The sequence below is a fragment of the Saccostrea cucullata genome, unplaced genomic scaffold (genome assembly GCF_032062105.1).
Source record: "Saccostrea cucullata isolate Sc308-1 unplaced genomic scaffold, CSIRO_AGI_Scuc_v1 ctg6203, whole genome shotgun sequence".
Taxonomy (NCBI): Eukaryota; Metazoa; Mollusca; class Bivalvia; order Ostreida; family Ostreidae; genus Saccostrea; species Saccostrea cuccullata.
The window spans coordinates 3,568-30,893 of NW_026927922.1; the positions used below are offsets into that span (position 1 = coordinate 3,568).

The 27,326-nt window shown below is 32.7% G+C and overlaps 1 protein-coding gene across 1 annotated transcript; it reads right to left on the reverse strand.

Moving 5' to 3' along the window:
* On the reverse strand, positions 1-25,380 carry LOC134275868 (ankyrin repeat and death domain-containing protein 1A-like). Its single transcript, XM_062758152.1, has 16 exons — positions 25,307-25,380; positions 19,934-20,006; positions 9,885-9,991; positions 9,512-9,610; positions 9,225-9,323; positions 8,833-8,937; positions 5,981-6,079; positions 5,647-5,745; positions 4,939-5,037; positions 3,027-3,125; positions 2,482-2,580; positions 2,131-2,229; positions 1,935-2,030; positions 1,308-1,506; positions 377-505; positions 1-210 (listed from the first exon to the last, which is right to left on the reverse strand). Exons 1-16 carry the CDS (start codon positions 25,343-25,345, stop codon positions 140-142), a joined length of 1,611 nt encoding a protein of 536 aa, XP_062614136.1. The 5' UTR covers positions 25,346-25,380; the 3' UTR covers positions 1-139.
* Positions 25,381-27,326: the final 1,946 nt, after the last annotated feature.

The following is a 27,326-nucleotide window of genomic DNA, read 5'->3' on the forward strand; positions in this document are numbered from 1 at the left end:
TGAACACATCGTTGTAAATCACACAAGAATTACAAAAAGACCTCTTTCAAGGAAATAAAAACAAATTAAAATTTTTCATTTTATAGCACCAACGTTATTAACAATTTCATTGACTAACTAAGCTTTTTTAAAACCTTTTTCACACAATGGAACAATAAACATTCATACAAAATTTTTCCTTCCGCAAATCTGCTCGCCGCCTTATTTGCTCTGAAAAAAATGTATACACAAAATATTCAGCATTTTTAAATCAATTTTTTTTTTTTACAAAAACCATGTCCTTTTTTGTAATAAATTAATTAAATGAAGATACCCTTTCACAAGAAAATATTCTAAATGTGGAGTTAATCGAAATTAAAATAAATCTGTTAGTCACCTGCTAAACTCCTTCTGTCAATAGCAGACAGAGCTTCAAACAGAAGCCTCATGATGTTTTCGTCTTTTCTTACTCCGTGCAGCCATATCATTAACAAACGAAACCCATGTTCCTTGTAGCTGTGTGGTCCTTAATAATAAAGTGTCGTTCAATTTAATGCTTTGAAGAACTTTTTCAAACCCAAAATAATTACTTTACTTGAAAGAGAATCGCTATCTAAAACGATTTATCGTCACAAATTAACTTTTCATTCATATTTCAGACTGAGAAGAATTGGATTTAATTGATTAACTTTAAAACTAGGCCTATTTGTTCCGATAATATAAATCGAAATAATCCTTTTGAAACTGGTAAAGCTCTAACTTTTGATTGAGTTAATTTTTTATGCCAAAAGAGTGACCATTTTCCTAACAAAAAATCCGATCTTTTGGGCCAAAATTACGTTCATTTCTGTACTATTATTTTTTAGCCAGGGTCATTGCTCGTAGAGCAAGAGCTAGCTTTGGTCAAGGTGTTTCTGCAGATTTGCTGCAGCATCACCGCCAAATTACATTTTGTATTGAAATATACAAGTACTTTAAGGTTCATGAACCCTCTGCTTACGCATACAAAATGCTGCTTCAATGCTCATGATTTTCCAAATGAAAAGCGTTTTATGAGTAAAATACAAACAATTATACCTGTATCATGGCTTGCGGGGCAAATTTGACCAATAAAGACATTTCAACTTGACAAATTCATAAAGGAATAATAAACATTTATGTCATTAAGATTATTACTCTTATCAGAGTATCAGTGAACATTAATCCTCATGAAATGTTGAAAAAACACAAACGCTAAATGAAACAAAATAAACCGGAATTTTTAACAATTAACATAAATGTATTCTTTCTGTTACTTTCTTATAAGCACATTCCATAAAGACTTGTACCTGTATACTGATGTTCTATGGACCTTATGTGTTCTGCTGTGAATTTCCAGTACAGAGCAAGCTTTTTCCAGTCCACAGACTTCAGCTGTTTGGTGGCAAGCTTCCAAAGAATATCTTTCATTTGACCTGCCAGAGGATGTCGAGGCTGTCGTAGATATAAATGTGGGTCGAGGTCATCTAATTCCTTATCTAGGTAGTCCTTTATTAAAGTAAACCATAAAAGTATCAATCTTCAGATACTCTAGCCGTCTCTGATGCACATCTCAGATGTGTCATCAAAGTACTGAGTCCAGAAAAGATACTAGAAAAGGTTAACAAAAATACCATTGGTTCAACTTTTCAACTATCAACTAATTTCTCATGAAAAAATTTTAAAATTGAATGTGGCATTGGAAGTGGTATTTCTTAAAGTGTTAAGCTGATCCTCCTTTCTCTTTGCAAAGATTCTCTTGTTGATAGACCCAACCTTCAACAATTAAATTACTGTGACCCAATTTCAATCATTAAGCTTACCCTGTCTTTATTGAGGTGAATTCAAAGTTTATTAGGAATGAATGAAATCCGAATAAAAAGATACTTTGAAAGACTATTAAGGAATTCCCTGAGGTTTCAGAACTAATATCATACCCTTGATACTTCATAGTATCTCTCAGCTTTAATTATCATATCCACAATTGCGACAAAGCTCCCTCTAGCAGCAAGTTGTAGCGGCGTCTTTCCCAACTGTAAATTTGACAGCTAGTCTATCATAATTCTGTGTTTGACATTAAATAAATGAACTAATCAACGAATCAAGAGTAGTTAAATCTGTAAAGCACATTACCTTTTCTCTGAAGTCAAGACTAGCGTTTGCATCAAGTAAAATTTCCACGATTTCTTGAAAACCAGACTCTACGGCTATATGAAGAGCTGTCATTTGTCTCTGTAAAATTTCAGTAGCACATATATATATAATTCTTATAACGATGATTTCAAATCTCACTTTTAATGATTTGGTATGTAAAGTGCCATGCTTGATACCATGACTTGTTGCTTTTTTTATTTTAAGATTGTTCCTCATGTCTTCTATAATGTAAAATTAAATCTATGCCAGCATTGTTAAATTATTAAAACCATTTCCATATCCAATGATTTATATCTATCAGAACAAGAAGTTTTATGATGGTGTACTCACATAGTTTTGAATGTTGACTTGGCACATATTTTTGATGAGAATTTTCGTTACGTCTGGTTGATTATTCTGGGCGGCAAGATGTAGGGGTGTATTTCCTTGCTAAAAGGAATAGAATAATTCACCAACACTGTGGATTCATGTAACAGATGGGCAATTTATTAAATGTCATAAATCCCACAAAAGAGACTTTCCCTTTCCGGATATTCAAACGTGAGTAACATTTATTGTCTTTAATAATTCAACCAGGGCAGATTTTGTACTTTTGATATGTAAATCAAATGATCATGATCTCTGTGGTAAACGACAGATAGTATACCCTAACAATATTAAATAACCGTTAAGGTAATAGTGTGGTGTTGTGGGAAACATTGATAAAAAGTTGAGTATGAATTTGAAACTAAGGACATCGTTATTTTCGTTAAACCTTTAATCCATTCAATTAAAATTAAACGACTAAAATAGTAAAAAAAAAGTGCATGCAAGAGAAATTTTTATTTGCATCTAAGTTTTAATATGTAGAAAGCAAATTGTTTAAAATAACATACAAAGTTAACCGCATCTAGCTGGGCGCCATGTTCTATCAGGGAGCTCACGATTTCCGTATGTCCCCTCATGGCAGCAAAATGAAGAGGACTCATCTCTTTCTGTTGAAATAAAATTGTAATTTTAATGAACACTGTTGTATGGCCTGAAAATGAAATGTGCAGGATTAAAGCGAAAAGAAATGAAAAAATTGATTATTTTAAAGTAGTGAATATTAAACAATTAGTATTGTACACCTTGACATCTCATGAAGTTTCAAAGAGTAGAAATGGCTCTTAGTTTCAAAATTCATATTTAAAGATTATTCTTCACAAAATTTCACTTTATTCGGATCTAGTTTATGCATATCTAATAAAGAATGAAACATTGAAAACAAACGTATTTTTTCAAGAAATTAATCAACTTTATCTCGCCATAGGGCGCATTTTTCCTCTAAAGTACAATAGCATCCTGTAGTAGAATGAGTTCTGATTGAAAACACCTAATATTTGTTGTCTTTCTTGCAAAATTCTACAACTGATGGCACAAATGCAAGACTTGTCATTTAATAATTAGCTCTGTCTAGATTATATATTTATACAAACAATGGTGGAAATATTTCTGAAATAAAGTTAAAAGATTTTCTCAAAACGTGTTATTTCCCAAGAGAGAACTTTATTTTTAGCAAAATAATTCTCATAACAGATTTATAAAAAAAAATGTGTATATAAGTACTATATTTTTATAATATACAAGTACTCATGGCATGACAATTATTCGGAAATTTAACAAAAACCCTTTACTTTATAATAAGTTATCCCACTCCTGTTTAGCTAATAAATTTTTTCTTTTATTGTTAAAATAAAAAAAAACCATTTATTTAAATGTGGAAGTAAAAAAAAAATGTGCTTGTATGATTGATTGAGATGAGCTTTGCTTTACTTCAATCATTCAAACATGTACAATAAATTTGTTCCTTTTACTTTAATAATAAATCCCATAACCCATGCCTCACTTCACTTCCATCCAGTCTTCAGTTAGTATAAACAGAGCATCACATTAACGTTTAGTGTAAATGCTTGGCTATATCCGTTTAAGCTATAAATTTCACAATTTAATATCAGTTTTTGCCAGAAGAGGTGTCTGAAATAAATTCTGAATCTGATGATAATTATTTTCCCATTACAGTAATATCCTTTATATTCATACAAACGACTGTGTCCGCTGTGAGTCACGAAGGTTTCAAAAACGACACACCATAGAATTTTTTTATTGAGAAAGCCTGATAAATTATAAAATTCTTAACCATTGTCTTAATGTATACAATAAAATGGTTCCAAGTTTATTAGATAAAGATAAGATGTTGAAAAGGTGGCACTGCAATGAAAGAGTTTTAATAATCAACCAACAACTGAAAAAGAATCTACCAAATCAGAAGGCAATGGATCAAATGGATATGACAGACTTATAGTCTCGGAGAATACACAGGACATTAAGGAAAGGCGATAATGATATTCATACCTTGCCAGACCCCTTACAACAGCGAATTAGCTTTCATAAAATGAATGAAAAACACAATACAACATTAGTGAAATATTTTACAGAGCAAACCTGGAAAGTATGCAACCGAAACATGAAATTTTATGTGATCGAGATTTGGGAATTTTAACCGACTTTTGCTGTATTTGTAAAAGGTGTGCATGCTTTTTGATATTTTAATGGCAAACTCAATATGTAAAAAAGTTCATCGGCAAAGTTAAATTCAAGCAATTATTACATTGAATATGTTCAATTCCAAATTATGCAATTATGTATAAGGAGGCAGCTTAAATCATTTTTAGTGCAGAAAATGTTTTATACTCATTTTCAGCTAAGTAATTTCTGTAAATTATGTCAAACTTAAAATATTAAAAGAGGGCAAAGAATAAAACATACTATTGTTTCTGCATCAGCTTTTGCATCAAAGTCAAAAAGGACCTCTATGACCTTTAGATGACCTTCTTCTGCTGCAATATGCATGGCTGTTCTACCTTCCTAAAAGTAAAAAAAAGAAGATTCAGAATACCAGGAAAGTACTCTTAATAAACAGAATTAAGTAAATAAAGAATTCAGAATATCAGGAATCTACAATTATCCCAATGAGAAGAGGGGTAAGTATATAAAGGATTCAGAATATTGTATACAGTGTTATTTTCGCCCCGTGTTAATTTCGCCCTTTTACACTTGAAAACAATTTTGCTCCGTTTTAAATTCGTCCAGTCACAGTTCTGTTTAAGAATGTATACTGTGTTCTTTGAATTCGCCCCGTTTTAAATTCGCCCACTTTTGACAAGGGCAAAAGGGGCGAAAATAAAATGGGGGCGAATATTTCCCTGTATACAGTAAAATGAAGCTAGTGTTGTTTTACAGAATTAATTAAATAAACAATCTAGAATCAGTAATCTATAATTATATAAATGATGTTAGAAGTACGTAGCTGAAGCATTCAGAATACCAGAAATACATGTATGTTACTATAAGAATGATAAAAAGTAAGCAAATCAAGTTTGTAAAAGATTAACTGTTATGTCTTTGTTTAACGATATAATTTGGTTTATATTTCAGTGGTAAAGTTAATGTTTTGGTACGAAATTGAAGATATACCACATCTCTATCATCTACTTCCACTCCAAGGGTAAGTAACTTTTTGATGACCTCACTCTTTCCAGCTTCCGCAGCTAAATGCAGTGACGTTTTACCCTCCTGTAAGGAACATTGTTAACATATCATTTAGAACCACATTATCTCCATCATATAGTACTGAATTGTTCATCGAAATCAAAGGTTCTATGGTAGATATTTTGTAAATTTATTTCCCCGAAAATGTTGAGACAATATTTGAAAAGCTGCTGTAAGGCGTTAAAAAGAAGAGCATTGTAAAAATAGATTTTTATAAACTTTTATGATAAAGTTTTTTTTTCATATGGCGATAGATAACCTTATCCCTCCTGTTTGCATCACAGCGCATGTCTATCAGCCGCATCACCGCTTCTATGTGACCTGCTTCCGCCGCGAGATGAAGAGGAGTCCTTCCAGCCTAAGAAAAGACCAAACCTTTATTCGAAATAAGGAAGCATAACTATGTCATATATTGCTGTCTAGAAACATAATTTTGATCAAATCAACGTTAAATACACTTAGATATCCCTAATAAAACTCGAAGAACTTATTCAATGCAAATAAAGGACACAAAATTCGTTTTACTTCTTGAACACTAGTTTAAGTACTAGATTACTCATACTCATTGAAGTACTGTTGCATCAATGTCATTATTGCATATTTCATAACCAAATAATATATTTAACTTGTAATCCTCAGAAAAAACTTTTGGCTAATCAAGATTTTATTTCTAAAAACGATATGAAAAATAAATACAAAATACGAATAAATACATGGAGAAATAGATTACATTAATATCACACATAGAACAACTTTTTTATCTAACAATAAAGGATCATTCCATATTTCCTCACACTCAACCTTTATTTTGATTCAAAATGTAAAAAAAAAGCATTTAAATATAAAACGGAATTCATACAAATCCCATTTAGATTTAGATGAAATGATTTATTAACATTTATACAAATCAAAACTACAAATTTTTTATATATGTTTGTCTGAATAAAAGAACTTCAAAGTTCAGTAAACCTTTGAAAGAGATTGTTCATTAACATTTCATTCTTGTTTTCAAAAGCTGGCTTTTTTACACTGAAAAATAAAAGAAGAATCCTTAACCTTTCTCTGATATTTAGATTCACTTGAAAACAAAAGTTTTCTAATACAGAGAAACATAAAAGACGAGGTCAAGGTTCCATTTCTTTCAATAAAAGTACACTAAAAATGGATCTCTGTAGGGAAATTCACGACCTTGTAAAGCCAGGGTTGACTAGAAGGTAATAGGCTTATTAAAAGCTAATGAAAAATAATGGTCCCTCCGTAAAGCAATGGTCATATATGACAGTTTAATCCATGATAATACATGTGAGAACATTTCAGATAAAAATAATCAACATTGCAGCATCATAGACCCACTTTTCTATGATTAAGAAGTCGATAATGCTTGACAATTCTATTCTTGTTCTATGATTTTTCACTGGCATGGTATATATGATAATCCCCTCTCGTCGTTACGATTAATTATTCAGTACTTTGCCTCAGGTCAGACTGTTTGTGACATTTTTTCTTCTCTACAACTGTGTCCTCAATAGATCGTGTTCATTGCTGATTAAAGACCTTAGGTTCTGTACATTAAAAGGAGGGGTTGGCAGGTTAGTGAGGCAAGACTGTAGTTTTAAACCCAAGCTATGGGCATTCTATACTATTTATTTTTTATTAAATTAGCAGGCATTGGAGGTGTAATTTGTAAAAGACATGAAAGATACAGTTGCACAATTCTTTCTTTATAAGCATTTCTTCTTTTAGTCATATTTTAAGTGAAACAGATGACAGCAATAATTAAAACCCGTATCTTTTGGAAAACAGTCAAATGCACAAAACACAAATTAAATACCGTTCTTCAATTTCGACAATTCTAGCTGGTCACACCCAACATGAACCCTATTTATTGTTTAGGTAGGTAGAATGTGCCCGTATTCAAATTTTTTATAAAGACAATGGCCTTACAGTAGAAATAAAATATGTTAGAAAAAATACCACCCAATGTCAAGATCATTTTGACGAACACGAATTTACGAAATGCCGACTTTAACAAAATTTTGAATATGGACATAACGAACAGTAATACAGCTCGGAAGTCAATTCAAACAATACAAATCACGAGCAAAGCAAACACGTGCCTCTAAAACATAAGAGGTGGAATCATGTGTCATCTAGGAATTAACATCGCCTGCCAACCGGTCACACCCGCCATGTGCCCCTTGTCATGATTGGGTAAAACGCAAAATTCAATGCAAATGATGAAATAACAAATGGTATAAAAAATGTTAGCATTCGACATAATGATATAATTCATTTGCTCACAAGTCATTATATTGACCACAGAACTTGCAAAAAGGTGACTTAAAACGAGATTGTTAATATTTTTATTTCATTGACTTGTTCGTCAATAGCATGTCTTGTTTAAGAATTTGATCGTATGTAGAGCATGCTCTTGCATATGAAATAAACCCATATGCAGGTGATAAGGGTATATAATGCTACACAAGTAAGGGAAGTTGTTGATAGAAAAGGAAAGACTTTTATTATAAAGCTTCATAATTAAGTAACTATTAACTTCAGTTCTTTTACCAGTAAAATATCCAAAAATGAACAGATGTGTCATACTCTGTGATACCTTCTTCTAAAAGCTAATTTCGAGGAGAATGGGATTTACAATAGCATTGGTAATAGATAAAGTGTCGTCGATATACATGTATCTAAATGTTGAATTGAAAGGTACATCAAGTGAATTCTTCATTTCATTTCATATTTTATTCTTGTGCCACAGAATCATTGCTATCTTATTTGTCAGAATGGGACTACCTTTGATAACAAGTATTCGAAGGATAAATAAATGTGTGCACAAAAATTGGTGCGAGTTTTCATCATTTTTTTTCAAATTTTAATTTTCTAAAATTCATCACAGATCAACCAAACTTTTTTTAATTAGATAAAAAGATATCTGAGATACTCACTTTTGTGATTGTTGACATGAAAGTCATGAATATGTAGATAAAGAAAGTTTAGAATTGTCGGTTACAATGGTAAATAAAAATTCATAACACAGGCATCAGCATCTACATGTACCAGTATGGTCAATATATTGCCTCTCGTGGATAAAATAATATTTACCATTTCTTCTTCATTGACATTGATGTTTTCCAGAGATTCGAATATAAAGTTCATCACGTCCACATGATTGTTTTGTGCAGCACAGTGTAGAATACCCATTCCTTGCTAGAAATATAAACTTTATTCAAAAACAAAGAATTTAAAAAAAATAACTATAAATTCAAGAAAAAAAGTTAGAACGCAGTTTTTTTAAAGTAAGTTAACCAATGTTATTTTTATAAATACACATTAATCATATTTCTGTCATCGGTATGAATGTTGTAAATATACTTGCTTGCATTAAAAAAAAAACTGTCAAAAAATTATGCATCATTACATACGTATTATTCCTTTTATCTTATCTGGAAAATTTTGAATATAAAGATTGAATATCTATGGTGTTAAAAAGTTACCTTATTTGTGCAGAGTGGAGTAGCACCCCCTGTAATTAGCACCTTAATAGCTTCTAAATGTCCAAGCCAGGCCGCCCATAAAACTGGACGCATTCCATACTACAAATATTTATGGGAAAATAAATGAAAATGAACTTTTTTATTTAGAAAGTCAACTATTTTCATATTCATTGAAGAAGATTAACTTCCAATTTACTCTAATAGATCACTAATACAAAATAGGAAAAAGACCAGGTTGAGTTAATGTGCAACATTTATATGTTGAAAAACATCCATAATACTAGTACCTTGTCCTTCGATTCCAGATCTGCGCCATCTTCCATGAGCTCTTCTATGACTTCTATGTTGCCATTAGCAGCTGCCCAGTGTAAAGCCGTTCGATCCAACTAAGAGTGGATAAAAAGAAGGTCATTTGACCAACACTATTAAATACTTTTAGCAATAATCTGAAGAAAAAGGCTCCCAATACATCCTCTGAAAAACTCTTTAATCCATTATGTTAGCATACTGTATCTGTCAGGTAGTTTACTTTGTAAAATAATGACAAATGCATGTAAATGTGTAAAAGAAAAAGTGCTAAGCTACTATACGATAAAACGATTCTCGACTTTTTACGTACAATGTATGATGTTTGGAAACTGTAACAATTTTATCACTTACATTGTTTTTACAGTTGACGTTAATACGATGTTCGGACAACAATTTTCGGACAGATTCGAGATCATTTTCTCTGGCAGCTTTGTGAAAATTGACTTCACCTTTTGTCACTGCAAAAAAATCATATACTTTTTCATATTTTATTTACATTATATAATTGATTAATTTTTCTATACATGTTTATCTTCATAAGTTCTGATCACAACACAAACATAAACTTTAAAAGTTATCTGAATCTGATGAAGTTTGATTCTCATATTTTAATAAGCATACATAGGCATTTTCGCCACATATGATTCACATATGTATTGCCTTTCATATGAGGATCATATGTGGATCATATGAGGATCATATGTTTATACAATCATATGAGAATCAAATGTGGAAAATCATATGTGGATCATATGTGGCGAAGTTGCCTGTATACGATGCATTTTATTCATAACTTTACATTAATCAAATTTGTTTTTGTTTAAATCATCCTTGCAAATTCTGAAAAGAAAATTTCTTTGAATTTTCAGGTTTGAGTAATGAATAACAATATTTCAATGAGTAAAACAAGAGATCATAAAAAGACCTTAAAACTTATCAAAAAGGCAAACATTATTTAACCAATTGAATCTTCGGTATCTCGAATATGAAATCTTGAATACATGACTATATTATTAGAAGAATTAGTAATATGCTTTCAAATTTGCAGAACATTGCATCACAGTCAAAGCGCTGTACATTTGATTAGTTTCTTATCAGTGGGTTTTTGTTTCAATTTATTTTGCCACCTTGAATAAAGTAACAATGGAAAGTTTAAGAAAAAGCAAATCAATGATTTTCAAGAAGATATCATATGAAACTTGCTACATCAAGCAACAGCATTGCTAAAAATGCTAATTTTTTGTTTAAAAAATTCTTTGTCCTTTCAAAACAAAAACCTCACTTCTTGCTAGTACCAGAAATATGGCAAGACATCTCTTTTTTATCATCTACAGCGTATTTGCTTCTTGAAATGTTCAAAGAATTATGATGGAAAATGGAAGCAAATCTTGTTAACAATATGTTTAGATGTAATGTCTGTTTTACATTTGTATGTAAAAAAAAAACACATTGGAAGAGAATAACATAAAAAACAAACGACATTTTCTGCTTTCATTTTACGGTACAAAAGCAAATTCAAAATGATAATTTGAAATGACCCAAAAGAGAAATTTTAATATTCATAACGCGCTGAATTGTTTAGGGAATAATTGTGAAGTGGAAACAAGTGTTGAGGGCACACTATATCTATGTCTCTTTGAAACACACTGCAATTAGTAAAACAATAGACTAAAGAGAATTCACTATTTACATTAATAAAAGTTACCAACAAAATTGGCATTAATAATGCCGTATGTGCATACATGTTGAAAGAAAGGCAATTCGTGATTTTAATAGCATTTTGGACAACATTACTTTCTCTAAATTCAATTGTGGACAAAGAAAAGATATACTCTTTGAGGTCCCTTTATCTAACCGTTCTGTAAATCATTTCCCTTTAGTCACAGCAGTACAAATGGTTAATAAATATATATCCAACCCATCGTCTTTATTAGATACAACTTCACTACTTACTTATAACCTCCATCTTTGAAGCTCATCCTGTTATATCATCTGAAACTGTCAAACCAATCGAATAATTCAGGCAGATTACGTGATGCAAAACACAATCCATATCTTAGATGCTTTTGTTTACTACCCACTTGTAAACATATACATTTAATCAATAAGCACAAAGTATCCAAATTCAGCTAAATACACAATAGGGAAATTTTTGAAAAGAGATGATCCAAAACAACATTTTAGCAATAGGTATCTAGAATTAGAAAATAGTATTGTGTTTTAGAAAGGTTCATAGAGGTCATTAATAATGGATCAGGTGCTAGAGTTTTGTTACTTTGTCGATTTTGAGGGAAATGTTGCAGAAGGTGCCCAGAGCAGACGACAGAACGAGCGTGTGGAGGAATTCGACCCGATATATGAAAGGTATTGATTATTCTCTTGATGGATGTCATACTCTCCCGTGTTAGACATGTAAATATATCATGCTCTTATGTCTTCAAATGTATGGTGTCCGGGTCCCCCTCAATCGCTCGATATTGCACCAAAACGAGAAGCGACGCATCAAAGTTTCAACTTTTAAAAAAGAGAAACAATAGTGATCCACAAATGTCAGCATGCTAGTATTTTTTCGCAAACAATAGTCTATCCGCAGCGAGGTTGGAGCGGTTTTTTGTGTAAAATGGTAAGGGGAATCAAGTGAATCTATAGAGTCAACTATTTTTCTGAAATTTAACAATTTCAACACAGCCAAGGAAAAATGAATTAAGATCTAATAGTGCAAAAAAAATTCCAACATATCATCATGACAGGTTTACTAATATATTAAATCAGAATTTTTTAATACAATTTTTTTTTGTTTTTTTGTTTGTTTATTTTTTTTTTTGTTTTTCTTTTTTTTGTTTTTTTTTTTTTGTTTTGTTTTTTTGTTTTGTATTTTTTTTGCAGCGTCATCAGTGCAGCCAAACACATCGATAATAAAGAAAGATAATGAAAGACGAGATGTGTTGTTGTAACCAAAATTATTTATTACAGTTTAACAAACTTGATTTTCGAGATATATCCACGGTGGGTGTGACCAGTCAACAGGGGAAGCTTACTCCTCCCAGGCACCTGATCCCACCTCTGGAATTTCCAGCGGTTCTCGTTTCATGCCAGCTTCACATATTTGCAATGTTTATGGATTCTTTTGTTTTAGATCGATCACTATTCGTTATCTTTACCTTTTACATTAATTATAAATGAGTTTGTTAATGAACATTCCATATTTATGTATATCGTGTGTATTTAAAATCCTGATCCATATTCAACACGATCCATATTTATGTATATCGTGTGTACTTTAAATGCAGATGAAATTCTCGCCCATATTTAACATGTATGTATATCGTGTGTACTTTAAAAGTGGATGAAATTCTGACCCATATTTAACAAGAAATAATATATCGGATTATACAATTGCAACCAAATTATAATTAGGTGGAAACGTGTGCACTTTAAAAGTGGATGAAATCTTGGGAGTTGACTATCATAGGACATTTAAAAATTATAGATCATAAATGTTTTACGCACCAAATATGGGTAATTAGGTGGAATGATGGCTTCATAATTTAATCATGTAATTCTATTCATCTAAAACAATAAGTCATAAAAAACCTTGATATATTTACAAGTTGACTATCAATTCATATGATAAAGAAGGACATTTAAAAATTATATTTTAATTTCAATGTTGTACGCAGATATAAAGGTAAATATTTCCTTTCTTCCTCTTTTCCATATAAAATGATACCCAAAAAGTATAATAAAATCTGAAACAATTTTGGTACATTAAAAAGATTCAATGATGAGGCATTAGCTGTTTCCAATAAAAATCAAACAGACTATCCAACATATATTTACAAAGCTGGTCACAAGTACAGCAATTTTTATTCAACTGAAATTGTTTCCTAAAAGATAAAAAATAATCACCCATTTTAATTTCAAGTGTATAAATCATATCATAAAGCTTTGAATTAATACACAGCTTTTAATTTATTGTAGAAGCCATTGAAATCATTAATTGTAATAATAAATTCATTTCTACAATAGATTCTATAGATGTACAACTGATTTGAAGACGGCAAGACTTGAACTAGAGAAAATACCAAAAATTAAAGATACATGTAGGTATTTAATTGATTTTAAAATATATATATATTTAACTTATGTGTATCTGTCTACAATGTATTTGAAGATATGTATGGCACGCCAAATTCACAAAAATGAGATAAACCTAGTTTCACATTTGATAAACTAGGTTTATCGACTGTAAACTATAGTTTACAAACCGTAAACTATAGTTAACAATTCGTTAAGTATAGTTTTCATCTGTAAAACTATATTTAACGGTTGTTAACTATAGTTTACGAATGTTAATTTAAGTTTATCTGTCTGTAATAAAGCGTTAACAATAGATTTTGTTGATAAACATAGATTCACGTTTGTAAACTATAGTTTACAATCGTAAACTATAGTTAAGAGTTGTTAATCATAGTTTCACAAATAGTGAAACTATATTTATCAGATCGTTAACTATAGTTAACGGTTTGGAAACCATAGTTTACAAATCGTGAAACTGTATTTATCAGATAATCTATGTTTTGCAATCGCAAATGATTGTTTTTGGTGTTAAGTATAGTTTACGGTTGTGAAACATAGATTATCGCGTTAACTATGGTTTACAGATGTAAAATATAGATTAACGTTGTTAACTATAGTTTACAGTCCGTAAACTATAGTTTACAACCGATAAACCTAGTTTATCGACTGTGAAACTATGTTTAGCTCATTTTTGTAAATTTGGCGTGCCATAGATATGTTCAATTATTTTCAGATAGTTAGTAAGGTAACTAACATGCTAATTATTTTTTGGGGGTGGGGGTGGGGGGTTCTGAAGTTACGGAAGTTTCATCCTCTGATACCCGAACTTTTTTTCAGAAAATTTGACCGTGTTTTATCCCTATCATTTCCCAATGAAGTTAAAATTTGTTATTTTAATAAATATTTTACAGAGATAATCAAAAGAAATATTTTTCCAACTGTCCGTCATATATATCATGTCAAAAATGTAACAAAGGAAAGCGGTTACGCTTTGAATCCGATGGTCAATGATTCTATTGTTCAAGACAAAATTGGTGAACAACAGTGATAAGCAGCAATACTCTGTCTGACTGTTTTTGTTTCCGAGAAAACTGGTGCTTGGTAGAAGAAAAGGCACAAGAAAAATTAATGGATTATATGTAAAAAGTTGAAGAAATTTCTTTTTCTTCTCCTTAGGGGTGCATTGATAGTGTTGGTTGTATCCACTCGCTTACTTGCCAGAGCGCGCGCTCCGTAAATCAGAAGGTCGTAAGTCCAAACATTTTTATGCCCCCATCATCGAATATTCGGGGTAATATACTTTTTGCACTATCCGTCCGTCCGTCTAGCTGTCTGTGTCAGCAAAAACATTAACCTTGTCCATAACTTTTGAGTGGATGGGGCTGTGGCTTTCATGTCTCACAGGTGTATCTTTTTGTGACAATGCCATTCTTTTGGTAGCATCAAATCTTGCATCGTGCCCTTTACGTTGTAGTTTGACTCACTTTTCAAAAAAATTTCCGAATTTGAACCATAGCCATAACTTTTGAATAGTTGGTATACTGGAGCTTTCATGCTTCACATGTGTATTTACTTTGACAAGATCTTTCAATTGGTATAAAAATATTAAATATTTGGAATTTTGAATTTTTCCCACTTAGGAAAATAGCTAAACTTGACCATTACTTTTGCATTATTACACCTTTTATCAATTTTGACCTTGACCTTAGAGTTTGACTCACTTAAAAACATAGGTAATCAGAGATTACAGAGCTCACCTCAACAAATGTTGTCTTTAAAGCAAGGCAAAGTCACACAATTAATCAATAAAAAGTGTTCATCCAAAAATGCAAAATTAATGCAATTTTGATTTGATACTTTGGAATAGACCTATATAAAAACTTCAAACTAGTTCTTCATCATGAAAATGTAATTAAAATAAAGCATCTGAAGCAAGTTTAAGAGTTTTCATCCCTTGATGCATCATTTGTGCAAGTTTGGTTTGTATAAACCTTATAGTTTCTTGGTAAAAAACATGCACCCATAACTTTTACGAGGTCCATTATCTGGAAAATGTATGTCGAATTCAGCAACTGAAGCAAGTCTGGTAGTATGCATCCTAAGATGTATCATCCATGCAAGTTTAGTCAGTATAGGGCTCATGGTACCTTGGAAATGAAACCTGCACCAAAAAATTTAACCTGTTCACTCAACGGAAAATGTAGGTCAGATTCAGTATCCGAAGCAAGTCTGGTAGTATGCACCTTAAGATGTACCATTCTTGCAAGTTTGGTCATTACATGGCTCATAGAAACTTGGAAATGAAACCTGCACCAAAAACTTTAACCTGTTCACTTAATCGGAAAATATAGGTCAGATTCAGCATCCGAAGCAAGTCTGGTAGTATGCATCCTAACATGTACCATCCATGCAAGTTTGGTCAGTATAGGGCTCATGGTACCTTGGAAATGAAACCTGCACCGATAACATAAACCTGTTCACTAATGCGGAAAATGTAGGTCAGATTCAGCATCCGAAGCAAGCCTGGTAGTGTGCATCCTAAGATGTACCATCCCTGCAAGTTTGGTCAACATAGGTCTTATAGTTACTCGGAAATGAGACTTACACCAAAAACTGCACCAAAAATGTTAACCTGCTCCAAAAACATTAACCTGGTCATTTCTTTGCCGAAATTGCAGCATCTGAAACTATGACTGGTACAATGAAACACACTAGAAACATCTTCCATGCATGTCTAATCAATATAGGACATAGAAGTACATAAAAAGAAAACTGCTACAAAAAATCTAAACCCGGGACGCCGACGCCGACACCGACACCGACGCCGAGGGTATTACATAAGCTCACCAACTTCGTTGAGGTGAGCTAATAACCCTGACCATATTTTTTGAACTGTTTGTACAAGGGTTTTCATATTTCACGGGTGTATTCCTTGAGACCTTCCATTGGGCACTAGCAATCTTGATCTTTTGACCTTGGAGTTCAACTTGTATTTGAGAGATTTTAACCCTCCCCATATCATGCCATATGCTGCAATACATAGGTTTCAGTGTTTCACAATTACATATGGCAGACTCTGTGGTATCTTTTATATATTTCTAGTTCACTGGAATATACATGTATCAAGTCGACATATGAATGAATATAACTATCGTTAATTGATAAAATACCGTCGATATATCTGAATGTGAAAACCATTGCAAAAGTTTTTCTCTTCTTACACGGGCACGGGCGTTTTTTTTTTAATAAATCATGCTTCATATGAATATAAAAACAGGCCAGTTCATAAAGGAGAACATTCAGTACCCATCGAAATGTAGATTTTGTGCGTCTGTCTTTGTGTTTGACATCATTGGGCGGGTAGTACTGAATATGATGAGGAGTGGGAGGGGGCTTTGTTAAATTATTATATTAGACAACATTTTTAAAATCTAAATTTACAATTTTACTTCAGAATGAAATGGAGAATATAAGAAAACACTGTCTAGTTTGTAAGGTATGCCAGCGATGCCAGGGATATCAAAGATAGTTGGAAACTTGGGATGATTTATGCATAATGGGTTTCGCCAACTAACATACCCAACAAACTAGACAGTGATACCTTAACACACTAGCTTAACATGTTTTGGGTACATTTGATGAAGTTAAGCCATGTGAAGGTAGACTAGTTCATATCTAACCGGAAAAAATGTCCATAGACAATTAAGTCTCGGTGAACAAATTCCTGCTGATTACTTTCATTCGGAAAACGCGTGCAAATCAAATACTTATTCAGTTACTTTATCTTGATCATTAGAGAACAAGGTTCACCTTTGGCCCTGTAAATTTATGAAAAATCAGAACTGCTCATTTTAGTTGAAAATATGTAAGATTTCCCTTGGTCCCTTGTGACTTCATATCAAAACATAGGCAATCAAAGATTACGAAACTCACCTCGACGAACGATATCAGTTTAAGTGATGCAAATCTCACATCATATTTTTTAATACATGTAGTTAGAATTTCTCCTGACAGCAATATTCGTGCAAGTTCTGTTTTAATAGATCTTAAAGTTCATTGGGGATGGACCTGTTCCAAGAACTTTAACCTGGTCACTCATTTGGAAAATGTAGATCAGATCTTGCATTAGAGGCAAGTCTCAATTGTCCATCCTCAGATGCATCATCCATGCAAGTTTGGTCCAAGTAGGACTTATAGTTTCTTGGGAGTCACTCATCTGGAAATGTAGGTCAGATCCAGCATCCGAAGCAAGTCTAGTAGTGTCCATCCTTAGATGCATCATCCATGCAAGTTTGGTCCAGATAGAGCTTGTAATTATTTGAGAATAATCTGGTCACTCATCTGGAAAATGTATGTCAGATCCAGCATCCGAAGCAAGTCTGGTAGTGTCCATTCCTAGATGCATCATCCATGCAAGTTTGGTTCAGATAGGGCTTATAGAACCATTTCAAGCTTAGTTTGGACTTTCAGTAAGGCGTGGCATTCTCGACGTTACATAATTAGCTTCTGAAATTTACACAGCTTTCCTTCACTGTTGAAATATACATGGGATAGAAATTCGGGCAAATGCCAATTAGTGTATCGAATAATTATAACCAATTACATTGTCTCATCCTGCAAAGAGGTGGAACTTTAAAAGTCGTCTCGTCGTTGTCAACAACAATTTAAAGTTCCTGATGTTATTAATTTCTTAACCAATGAGAATCTATTCGCCATTTGACAGGCGGTAAACATGTAGCGCCGATAATGCCACGCCTTACTGAAAGTCCAAACTAAGCTTGAAATGGTTCTAGTTACTTGGGAATGTACCTGCTCCAAAAACTTTAACCTGGTCATCCATCTGGAAAAAAGTAGGTCAGATCCAGCATCCAAAGCAAGTCTGGTAGTGCCCATTCCTAGATGCATCATTCATGCATGTTTGGTTCAGATAGGGCTTATAGTTACTTGGGAATGTACCTGCTCCAAAAACTTCAACCTGGTCATCCATCTGGAAAAAAGTAGGTCAGATCCAGCATTCAAAGCAAGTCTGGTAGTGTCCATCCCTAGATGCATCATCCATGCAAGTTTGGTCGAGATAGGGCTTAAAGTTACTCGGGTTTAGACCTGCTCCAAAAACTTTAATCTGGTCACTCATTTGGAAAATGTTGGTCAGATCCAGCATCCGAAGCAAGTCTGGTAGTGTCAATCCCTAGATGCATTATCCTTGAACCAGCATCCGAAGCAAGTCTTGTAGTGTCCATCCCTAGATGCATCACCCATGCAAGTTTGGTCCAGATAGGGCTTATAGTAACTTGGGAATGGACTTGCTCCTAAAACTTTAACCAGGGACGCCGACGCCAACGCTAACGCCGGGGGTATAGCATAAGCTCATCTCGACATCGTCGAGGTGAGCTAATGAAAATGACGTAATTTTTTCTCTTGTCCATGTATTATGACGTCATGAATTGCGTCATTTTCCTCAAATATCAAATGTTTAACTATATAAAGAAAGAACAGTTTCGGAAAATTCTAATCCCTGAAACAATTTTTGGATCGCAGGGTGGGCTCATATCTTAATCAATAGTTGAAGATGCTCAAATTCATCCATTTTCTTCAAAATTAGAAAACATTGTAGTTTCACATAGCCTGCGTATCAAATCTTGGACTCTCAGAGAAAATGTTTTTAATAGGAAATGAAAGCACTAAGTCTGTACTTTATGTTGATGTTTGAAATGGGACGCGAGGACTTGGTCAGTTAATTAATTGGTATAATGACAAGGCCATTTTATGGAGTTAGAGAACCTATCTTGAGGAAACTTTTATCCAGTTTACCTTGCGTTCTTTACTTCTTGCATTTAGGGGCAGATCACTCTAACTGCATATTGCTTTTTTCTCAATTTTTATCAAGTTTTGTTTTTAAATAAATAAGGCTTTCCTTGATTTATTACTCTTCAGGGACTTGTTTTTACTTAAAATTACAATTATTAAAATCGAAGTGTAGGACAATACTCTGAGAAACTTGTATGCTTAATTGTAACCCTGGTTTCATGTCCCTTTAAATAAAACTTATTTTTAGACAAATTTTAAATTTATTTCCATATGACATTATACACATGATGTTCATTCAGCACATTTTTATGCTTCGGCTATTTAGACTTCTCAGTTTTTTTTTTACATTTACGATTACATATTTGATGCAAATAGTTTTCATTGAGCTGTTTCGTTTCACTTTTTCCATTTAGACCACAAGTACTTTACAATATTCCGATAATGGAAAGGACGCATTACCACAGTAAGGAAATGAATGAAAGGATATATAACTTATTTAGACATAAACTTACTGGAGGAAGGTTCCAAAATAGTGGACATGGCACAATCATTTTCCTTCAATGTCTGCCGCAGCTCTTCGTCTACCTGTAAAAGCAACATAAATTTTACATTATAATCCCCATGTGACATCCGAAAATGTCGAGCATTTTATGAAATTATACCTAACTGATGGCCATCGTTTCATCGGAATTGCTCAGCCATGAACGAAAAATTATACATGTAGTGTTCTATTTTTTGTAACTTCTACCCGTGCTCTGAACGAGGTTCACGTCAATGTGCTATAGACCGATGTAAACAAGATCCGAGTATGAGACAAGGATGTGTATCATATAATGTGTCTACCTTAATGAACAAAAGACCCTTTTAATCTAATACCCAATAAGCACAGCAATTTAAAACTGTCAAGCTGAGCAGTAGTCAATGGCGGATCATGAAATACTTTGGTGAAAATCGATCAGTTTACTATGTTTTGCAAAATAAACAAGGGAATTATAAATTCAATGCTAGGGTTGTAGAATCCCCCCTACTTTGCATTAGGGTACACGTTAGTACTATTTTAATTATTGATATCAATTAATATACTGTGTTTTGGTTCATCTACTTTAATTTATACAGAAGAATGTACTGTAGATTATTTTGTATACCCATTATTTGTCTGTGCTTTTTGAATTGTATTAATTATGCTTGTTGTATGTGATTCCAGAAAGAATTATGAATCTGTATGCATGCACCAGTTAATCTATCTATCTATACCGAAAGGAAAAGGAAACGCAGGGTCAACTTTTGAGGTAAATTAAATGTATTTTTCTGTTTGTTTTTTCAGTAACCCTATCTTATTTTTAAAATCATAAAAGGTAAATTGAAAGTTTAAAAGTTAATTAAATGTTATTCAATATTTTGCTCTTGCTAAAGAATTATTAAAACATAAAGAAACAAATTCAAAGAAAAATTAAGTTTTACAAAATGAACATTGCAGACATCGCAACAAAAGTGCCTTGAAAATACCGAGTTCGCATGATTTTCAGTCATTTTATGCAAGGAAACTTAAATAAAGCCCTTTGGTTGCAGCATAAAAGAATTTGTGGGAAACCCGCTGCTCCGTTATTATTAAGGGTATCAAAAAATACGTGGATCTAACTAAAAAGATAAAATCACCACAAACCTTATCGATTTTTACAAACACAACGGGCACTTAGCATGGTAATGGGTTTTAAAGTGAAGAAGAATATATACACGTCACGATAAAGGGAAACTGTGATGAAAGCAGGGTAAATTAGACTAGAACAGTTATTTTATATCTGAATAGAGGTCATCATCATAAAATAGCCCATAATGTGAGATCGCATCGGCAGTAGAATATGACTTTAAATACATGTATAAAATTTGAAGCTGTGACACATGTCATCCCTATGAAAAGGGCACCATGGCTCACTGTCGCAAATATCAACCGTAAGGTAAACGGCGTGATGACGCGATGTGAACGATGACGCGATTCTTCGATGGTGATAGCGGTGCTACAGCGTGAGAAGATAATGCAATAATACCATGAATAGCATCGACTCGTCGACATCATACAATCGTCGTCTCGTTGCTTAATTATTTAAATTCAATAAATAAGTACTTAATGAGTCTTTTTTTCAGTATTTAAATTCAAAATTCTGAGACGTAAAAGATATAATTCCCATGAGACTACCAAGAGTTATGGAATTCTTACTAGAGTTTTTATTGAAGCTTATAGATGCACAGAACTTTATTAATTAATAATTTCAATTTTGTGTACAGATACACACATCTTACGTAGCTCTAGCTGCCCCAGCACATTATGAATATTGCAGATGATCAGACGACATTCACAGTGGGTGTGTTCGATATTGAATGCTCGCATTTGGAATTTTCAAGACATTCTGGTATACATATTGCAGACTCAGAGTTTGATAAAACGCCAATATGTTGAACGCTTTTAAAATGTTATAGACGTTTAGTAGATTTTTATGATAGACTGTTCATTACCTATATATTAATCAATGCAATAAAATGATCAGTTGTCAGAAAAGTTGGTTGGTCTGAAGAAAATTGGGATGAACGGTCATGCGGGGAATCGATTGAAATATTGAAGTATTGATTTTACTGGATTCAATAAAGGATCCATGATAAATTATGTGCATCAAACTGAAATATACATTCCAAATTAAAAATATATATCTCTTTTTGATGAGTGTCATCAATAGAGACTAGCGGGAATATTAATCAATAATCATTAATAATAATAATGTTCTATTTTACACAGATACGCACGCCGAAGAGAGGCCACAATTAGAGAGTTAATTCATCCCTTTCACTTTAAAAAAGATAATGCAGATTGGGGTTCTCCCTTATAGGGAAGCTTGACTACATTTTAAAAATTATTTTTGATAAGATAAATTAAAAACAATTAAATTATTTTAAATATATTTATATGCAGTCAATTTGATAAAAATCATACATGTTTTAGTACATGATGCTTTGAAAAGAAATCCAATTGTTCACCCATAGATTTCTATCATATCAATGTTTTAGGGGTTTTAAGTTTTTATGCAACTACGTGTACATATTACAATTGCAAGACATGTCTAAAACATTCTTTATTCAATACTGATTATTTTGGAATAATATACAATCTTTTCCATCATTCTCCCCACAAGATACAGAGAAAATTTATTTAACGTTTCTTAATTTATCTCTAAAGGATAGATTCCAAAAATAGGTCAATATGGTCTAATTACACAGTTTTAGTAGATAGAATGAATTTATAATGCACTTTACCCTGGGCTGCCGCATAATATCCATTCCGCTGACGTCACGAATAAAAATGTGTCACCTGATTTATTTGTAAACTGTAATACTGGCATCCATCATGCTACTAGACTGTTCTTCCAAAATCTTATCCAAGAATTGGTTCTCAAATAACGTCCCTTAAAATTATTTTCCGTGGTGTTAAGAGAACGATTTATTGTTAGGATTTCAAAAACAAATCGATGGCTACTATACACACTACGGAAAACTGTTGACAACGCTTCTTTATAACCCCCTAAGGCTATAGTTTGCGAATAACCTCAGATCCCATTGGACCTATTTTCTAACACCATAGCTGGACACAGTCAATAATAACGTCAAGTTGAGAATTAACGACGAGAATTTCAGTCTAAGTAAAAATAAAGATGTAGAACCATGTATATGTAGCAAATGCTTAAGCGAAGTTCTTGCTCGATCGTTATTTGTAAAATAAATGGCGACTTGACTGTCAAGTATTTCCAATAATTGTTGATTTCTGGAACTGAGAAATAATTGCAACCATAGAAATATTTTATTTTAAAAATGAAGCTAATTTAGAGTGGACCTAACCCATTTGCGCCGTAAGTAAGACATGTGAGTGTTGAATGGGAAATAATGCAGAAGGTGTTATAAAGTGAATGAAATACAACAATAAGCTAAAGTCTGCAGTTGTTTACATTTATTGTTTGATGTATTCAATCTAACTGTAGCCACATTTCATTTGGCCTGATTTTTGTACATAAATGTTTACACCAGGGAAGTGAAAGTATGGATTTATTTGAAAATAAACAGAAAAAGTTATAAGAGCGCCGAAACACTTTTAGATCATTTTACAGGCCAGTAAAAGCTTTGAGCTTGCATATCCTGTAAACATCTAATCGTTTTTAGCTCTCCCTGCATGTATTTGAAAGCTCAAGTGAGATTTTCTGATTACCCACTGTCCAATGTTGGTTCCTGTGTTTATTGTCTAGCTGTTGAAACCTCTTCTCAAGATCCACTGAACCAATTTTAATCAGAGTTGGCACAAAGCATCCCTGATTTAAAAGATTTCTGAATTGTTGATATGAAGGGTCAAGTCCCCTTCCAGTGAGAGATAATCGAGAAAAGGCAAAGATAGGGTGGGTCATTAAAAAATCTCAAATGCCATTCTGATCTTGACATTTTCTCGAGATATTTATATAAGAAGCATCAATGAAAATATTTCTTCTTTTCGTCAATATAAAAAATAAATCAAAATATTTGATGAATGTCCGTGAACTGAATCAAGGTACTTACTGCTGAAATCATAACTTTCATTTGAACTTTTAAGCCAAAAATATTTTCCCTGCGATTAACATGCATACATTATATACATATATGCGTAAGGTGGGCAAAATCCTACTCTGGGAAAGAAATGGGGGAAATTTTACGTTTCTTAAAGAAAACATACTTTCTTAGCAATCATGAAAATTATAGCAATACAACTGTACTTTATGCCATCATATGGATATTTAAATAATTGGTCATGACTAAATACTGTAATATCGACAAAAATCAGTAATTTTTCAAGCATATGCGAAAATTCGAGGAGAAAATTGATTCGAACTTTTAAAATTAATGATAGGCTTCTACCCCCGTATATTTCTAATTACAAATTACTAATCAAGATTAAATTCAGCATTAAAATCAATGTAGGCAATTTAGTGCATGGTGAAAATTGTTTATGAGACCACCCATTCCTTGTAGTATTATGTACTATATTCAACCGGTTTGATTCGCTCATTTCCCGGTGCAAAAAAATAAATGAAAAGTTCATTTTGTTAAATGATGCCTTAATTCAATTCCTAATCTATTCTTTGAATAGCTGTGAGCTGCATTTTTAATTTTGAACTGAGTGACGTATCGAAGTCCGTATAGAACAACTTTGGGGTTGCAAATAAGTAGAATTCACTGAAACATTGTGTGGTAAATTTGTACTTGTTTTGCGTAAAACTGCATTGAAAAGTGTATTTATTTACTTAGTATTTGGGACTGATATAAAAAATATTACTGAAAATTTTTAAATACACCGAACCTTAATTCCATTGCCTCAATTAGCCCGCGATGTTGACCATTCTAAAAATAAGAGGGGTTTTGTTGTAATTTGTGTTCTCTTCATTGAAAAAAAAGAATCTATTCATCGATGCGAAGAATTGCCAAAAGATACAAGCAGTGGTTCATCAGCAGACTTTAAAAATGTCAATTTTTGGTGGCTTTAAATATGTTATCTTTAGAGAAATGATTTTTGCTGCTGTTCAAAATTTATTCGACGGATGTATGTCCACTAGCTTAAAATATTGCACAGTACATTATTATTAGATGGGTGAGCAAGTCCACAGCTTAATTGATTTTGTGTTGACCCTTTGCATGAGTGTCGAATTGCTGGCTAGCGTCAACAATAAAACAAATTAGCTACAGCATAATGACACGTTAAAAGAGCCCCCTAATGATCAACGTGATATAATTAACATTCATCCATATTGACGTCATCCTTAACAACAAAGAAAGTATAATCGACAGTTGTGTTACCCAACAGTGCTAGTGACAAAACTCACCTCTGCAAGTAGATCACAATGTTCGTCCGTGCCACTCATGAGGAGTTTATTTACGAATAGAATATTTTTGACAATATTTGCAGACGCATCAAAGAACCGCGATAATTGTCTAAAAAAACTGCAAATTATTGATCCTCCATCTTCATTTTTAGAAATCTAAAAGAATAAGCAAACGCTATGCATATATAAGCTTTACGAAGTTTTAGTATGCATGGTAGTGTTAAAATGAACACATTCCAATTGATGAGATATTTATTAATTTATTGCTCACGTACAATGTGTTCATGGAGATCGATATTCAATCTATTTACCAATTCGCTCGGAACAACGACTCAAGCGCCCAGACATGGCTTCTTTCAAGTTTCGATTTTTACCAGCTATTTCTCAATATCTCACATTTGTTTTGTATTATATTTCTTCTTCAGGGCAAATTCCAGACGAGAGGGATAATGGAATTTCAATAATTTGTCGACTGTAAATTCATACCAGCAACGGATATCAATAATTATCAACAATGCAACATATTAGATTTATGTGACTGAAAGATGGAGATAACGAAAAGTATTCAACATCAAAAGTCCATAAAACAATACAAACTAGGAGCAGAGCGAAAAGGGACCTCCAAAACATCAAAGGTGGGATCAGGTGTCATGGAGGAGTGAGCATCCCCTTCTGACCGGTCACGTCCGCCTTGTGCTCCTTGTCATGATCGGGAAATAACGGGAAAATCCGTCGTCAGTTCAGTGTATAACTAATGGACTAACAATTAAAATGAAAAAAAAACGTCAGTCAGCATTTGACTCAATGATAAATTGTATTTGCTGACAAGGTCATTGTATCGACCATAGAACTACATGTAACGAAATGATGACTTTAAACAAAACTGCTGATATTCTTGTTCATTAACTTGCTTGTCAATTATTTATCCCGTTTTAGAAATTGTTCTTACGTAAAGCATGCTCTTGAGTATCGAATCAACTGAGATAGATAAACACCGTAGGCAGGTGATAAGGTATATTTCTGCTTAAGTAAGAGAAGTTGATGATAGAAAAGTTATTAAAGTCACCACGTTTATCATAGAGTTTGGTTGTTAGATTTAAGCTCACAAGGATATATCGTATCGCCAAAAGAATGGAAATTACCATTGTTAATTGACAATACGTTGTAGATATATTTAGATGTCGAGTTGAAGACAACAGCAAGTGTTTTCTTTTATTCACGCATAAGATTTTGCACAAATCCTGCTTCAAATGAATACAAAAATAGGTCTGCTAATAACGGGACGAAAGTGATTCTAATGGGCATTCCAATAGATTGTTGGAAGACCTGATCTCCAAAACACCCCATAGATATTGTCAATCAGATACTCAAGCATCTTTTGTTGTCAGCTTAAGAGTACTTGTGTGTTTAATCAAAATGTATTTTAACAAAATAATTTTGCAAATGACCAATGGAAAGGTAAGTATAAATTTACGACTTCCATTTATATCGAAAAAGCAGCTGTCAATAATATAAAAGTCTGGACTTTAATTTATCGTAAGGAATGGTTACGTATAAAGTTGAAAAGTCGTGCGTTTTAAAGCTATTGATTTAAGTAAATCGTGTGATTTCAAATTGTCCAAAGTTCCTTGGAATTTTTAAGAATACACATCTGATTTCTGATTTACACCACTTCTTGGATATATTGTTGCACAGTTCTCTTGAAGTTTCTCCTTCAGTACGGTTAATATCTTAGTGAGGAGTAAAGAAAGAGGCTTGATTGAACATTTACTGGAACCCGCTATCTTTGTTTGTAAGGATTCTTATGAAGTTTCGGAATCCAATACATATATATAAATATACGTATATGGTAGTTCAAATTCATTTTGGTTCTTTGGGATAATATAGATATTCAAAACTGACATGATTTTGCACTTTGTGCAAATATGTACATATAATTGGGTACATCATCCAGAGTTGAAATCCTTGCATATAGGATAAGTAACCAGAGATTTTTTTAAAACTACAAGTACATTGTGTT

Coding starts and splice junctions, on each gene's coding strand:
- LOC134275868 (XM_062758152.1), bottom strand. CDS start 25,345: ATGAGTGGCACGGACGAACATTGTGATCTACTTGCAGAG. Junction 9,611..9,884: donor ACGTCAACTGTAAAAACAAT/GTAAGTGATAAA, acceptor ATCCACTCTTAG/TTGGATCGAACGGCTTTACA. Junction 2,031..2,130: donor GTCTTGACTTCAGAGAAAAG/GTAATGTGCTTT, acceptor TCAAATTTACAG/TTGGGAAAGACGCCGCTACA.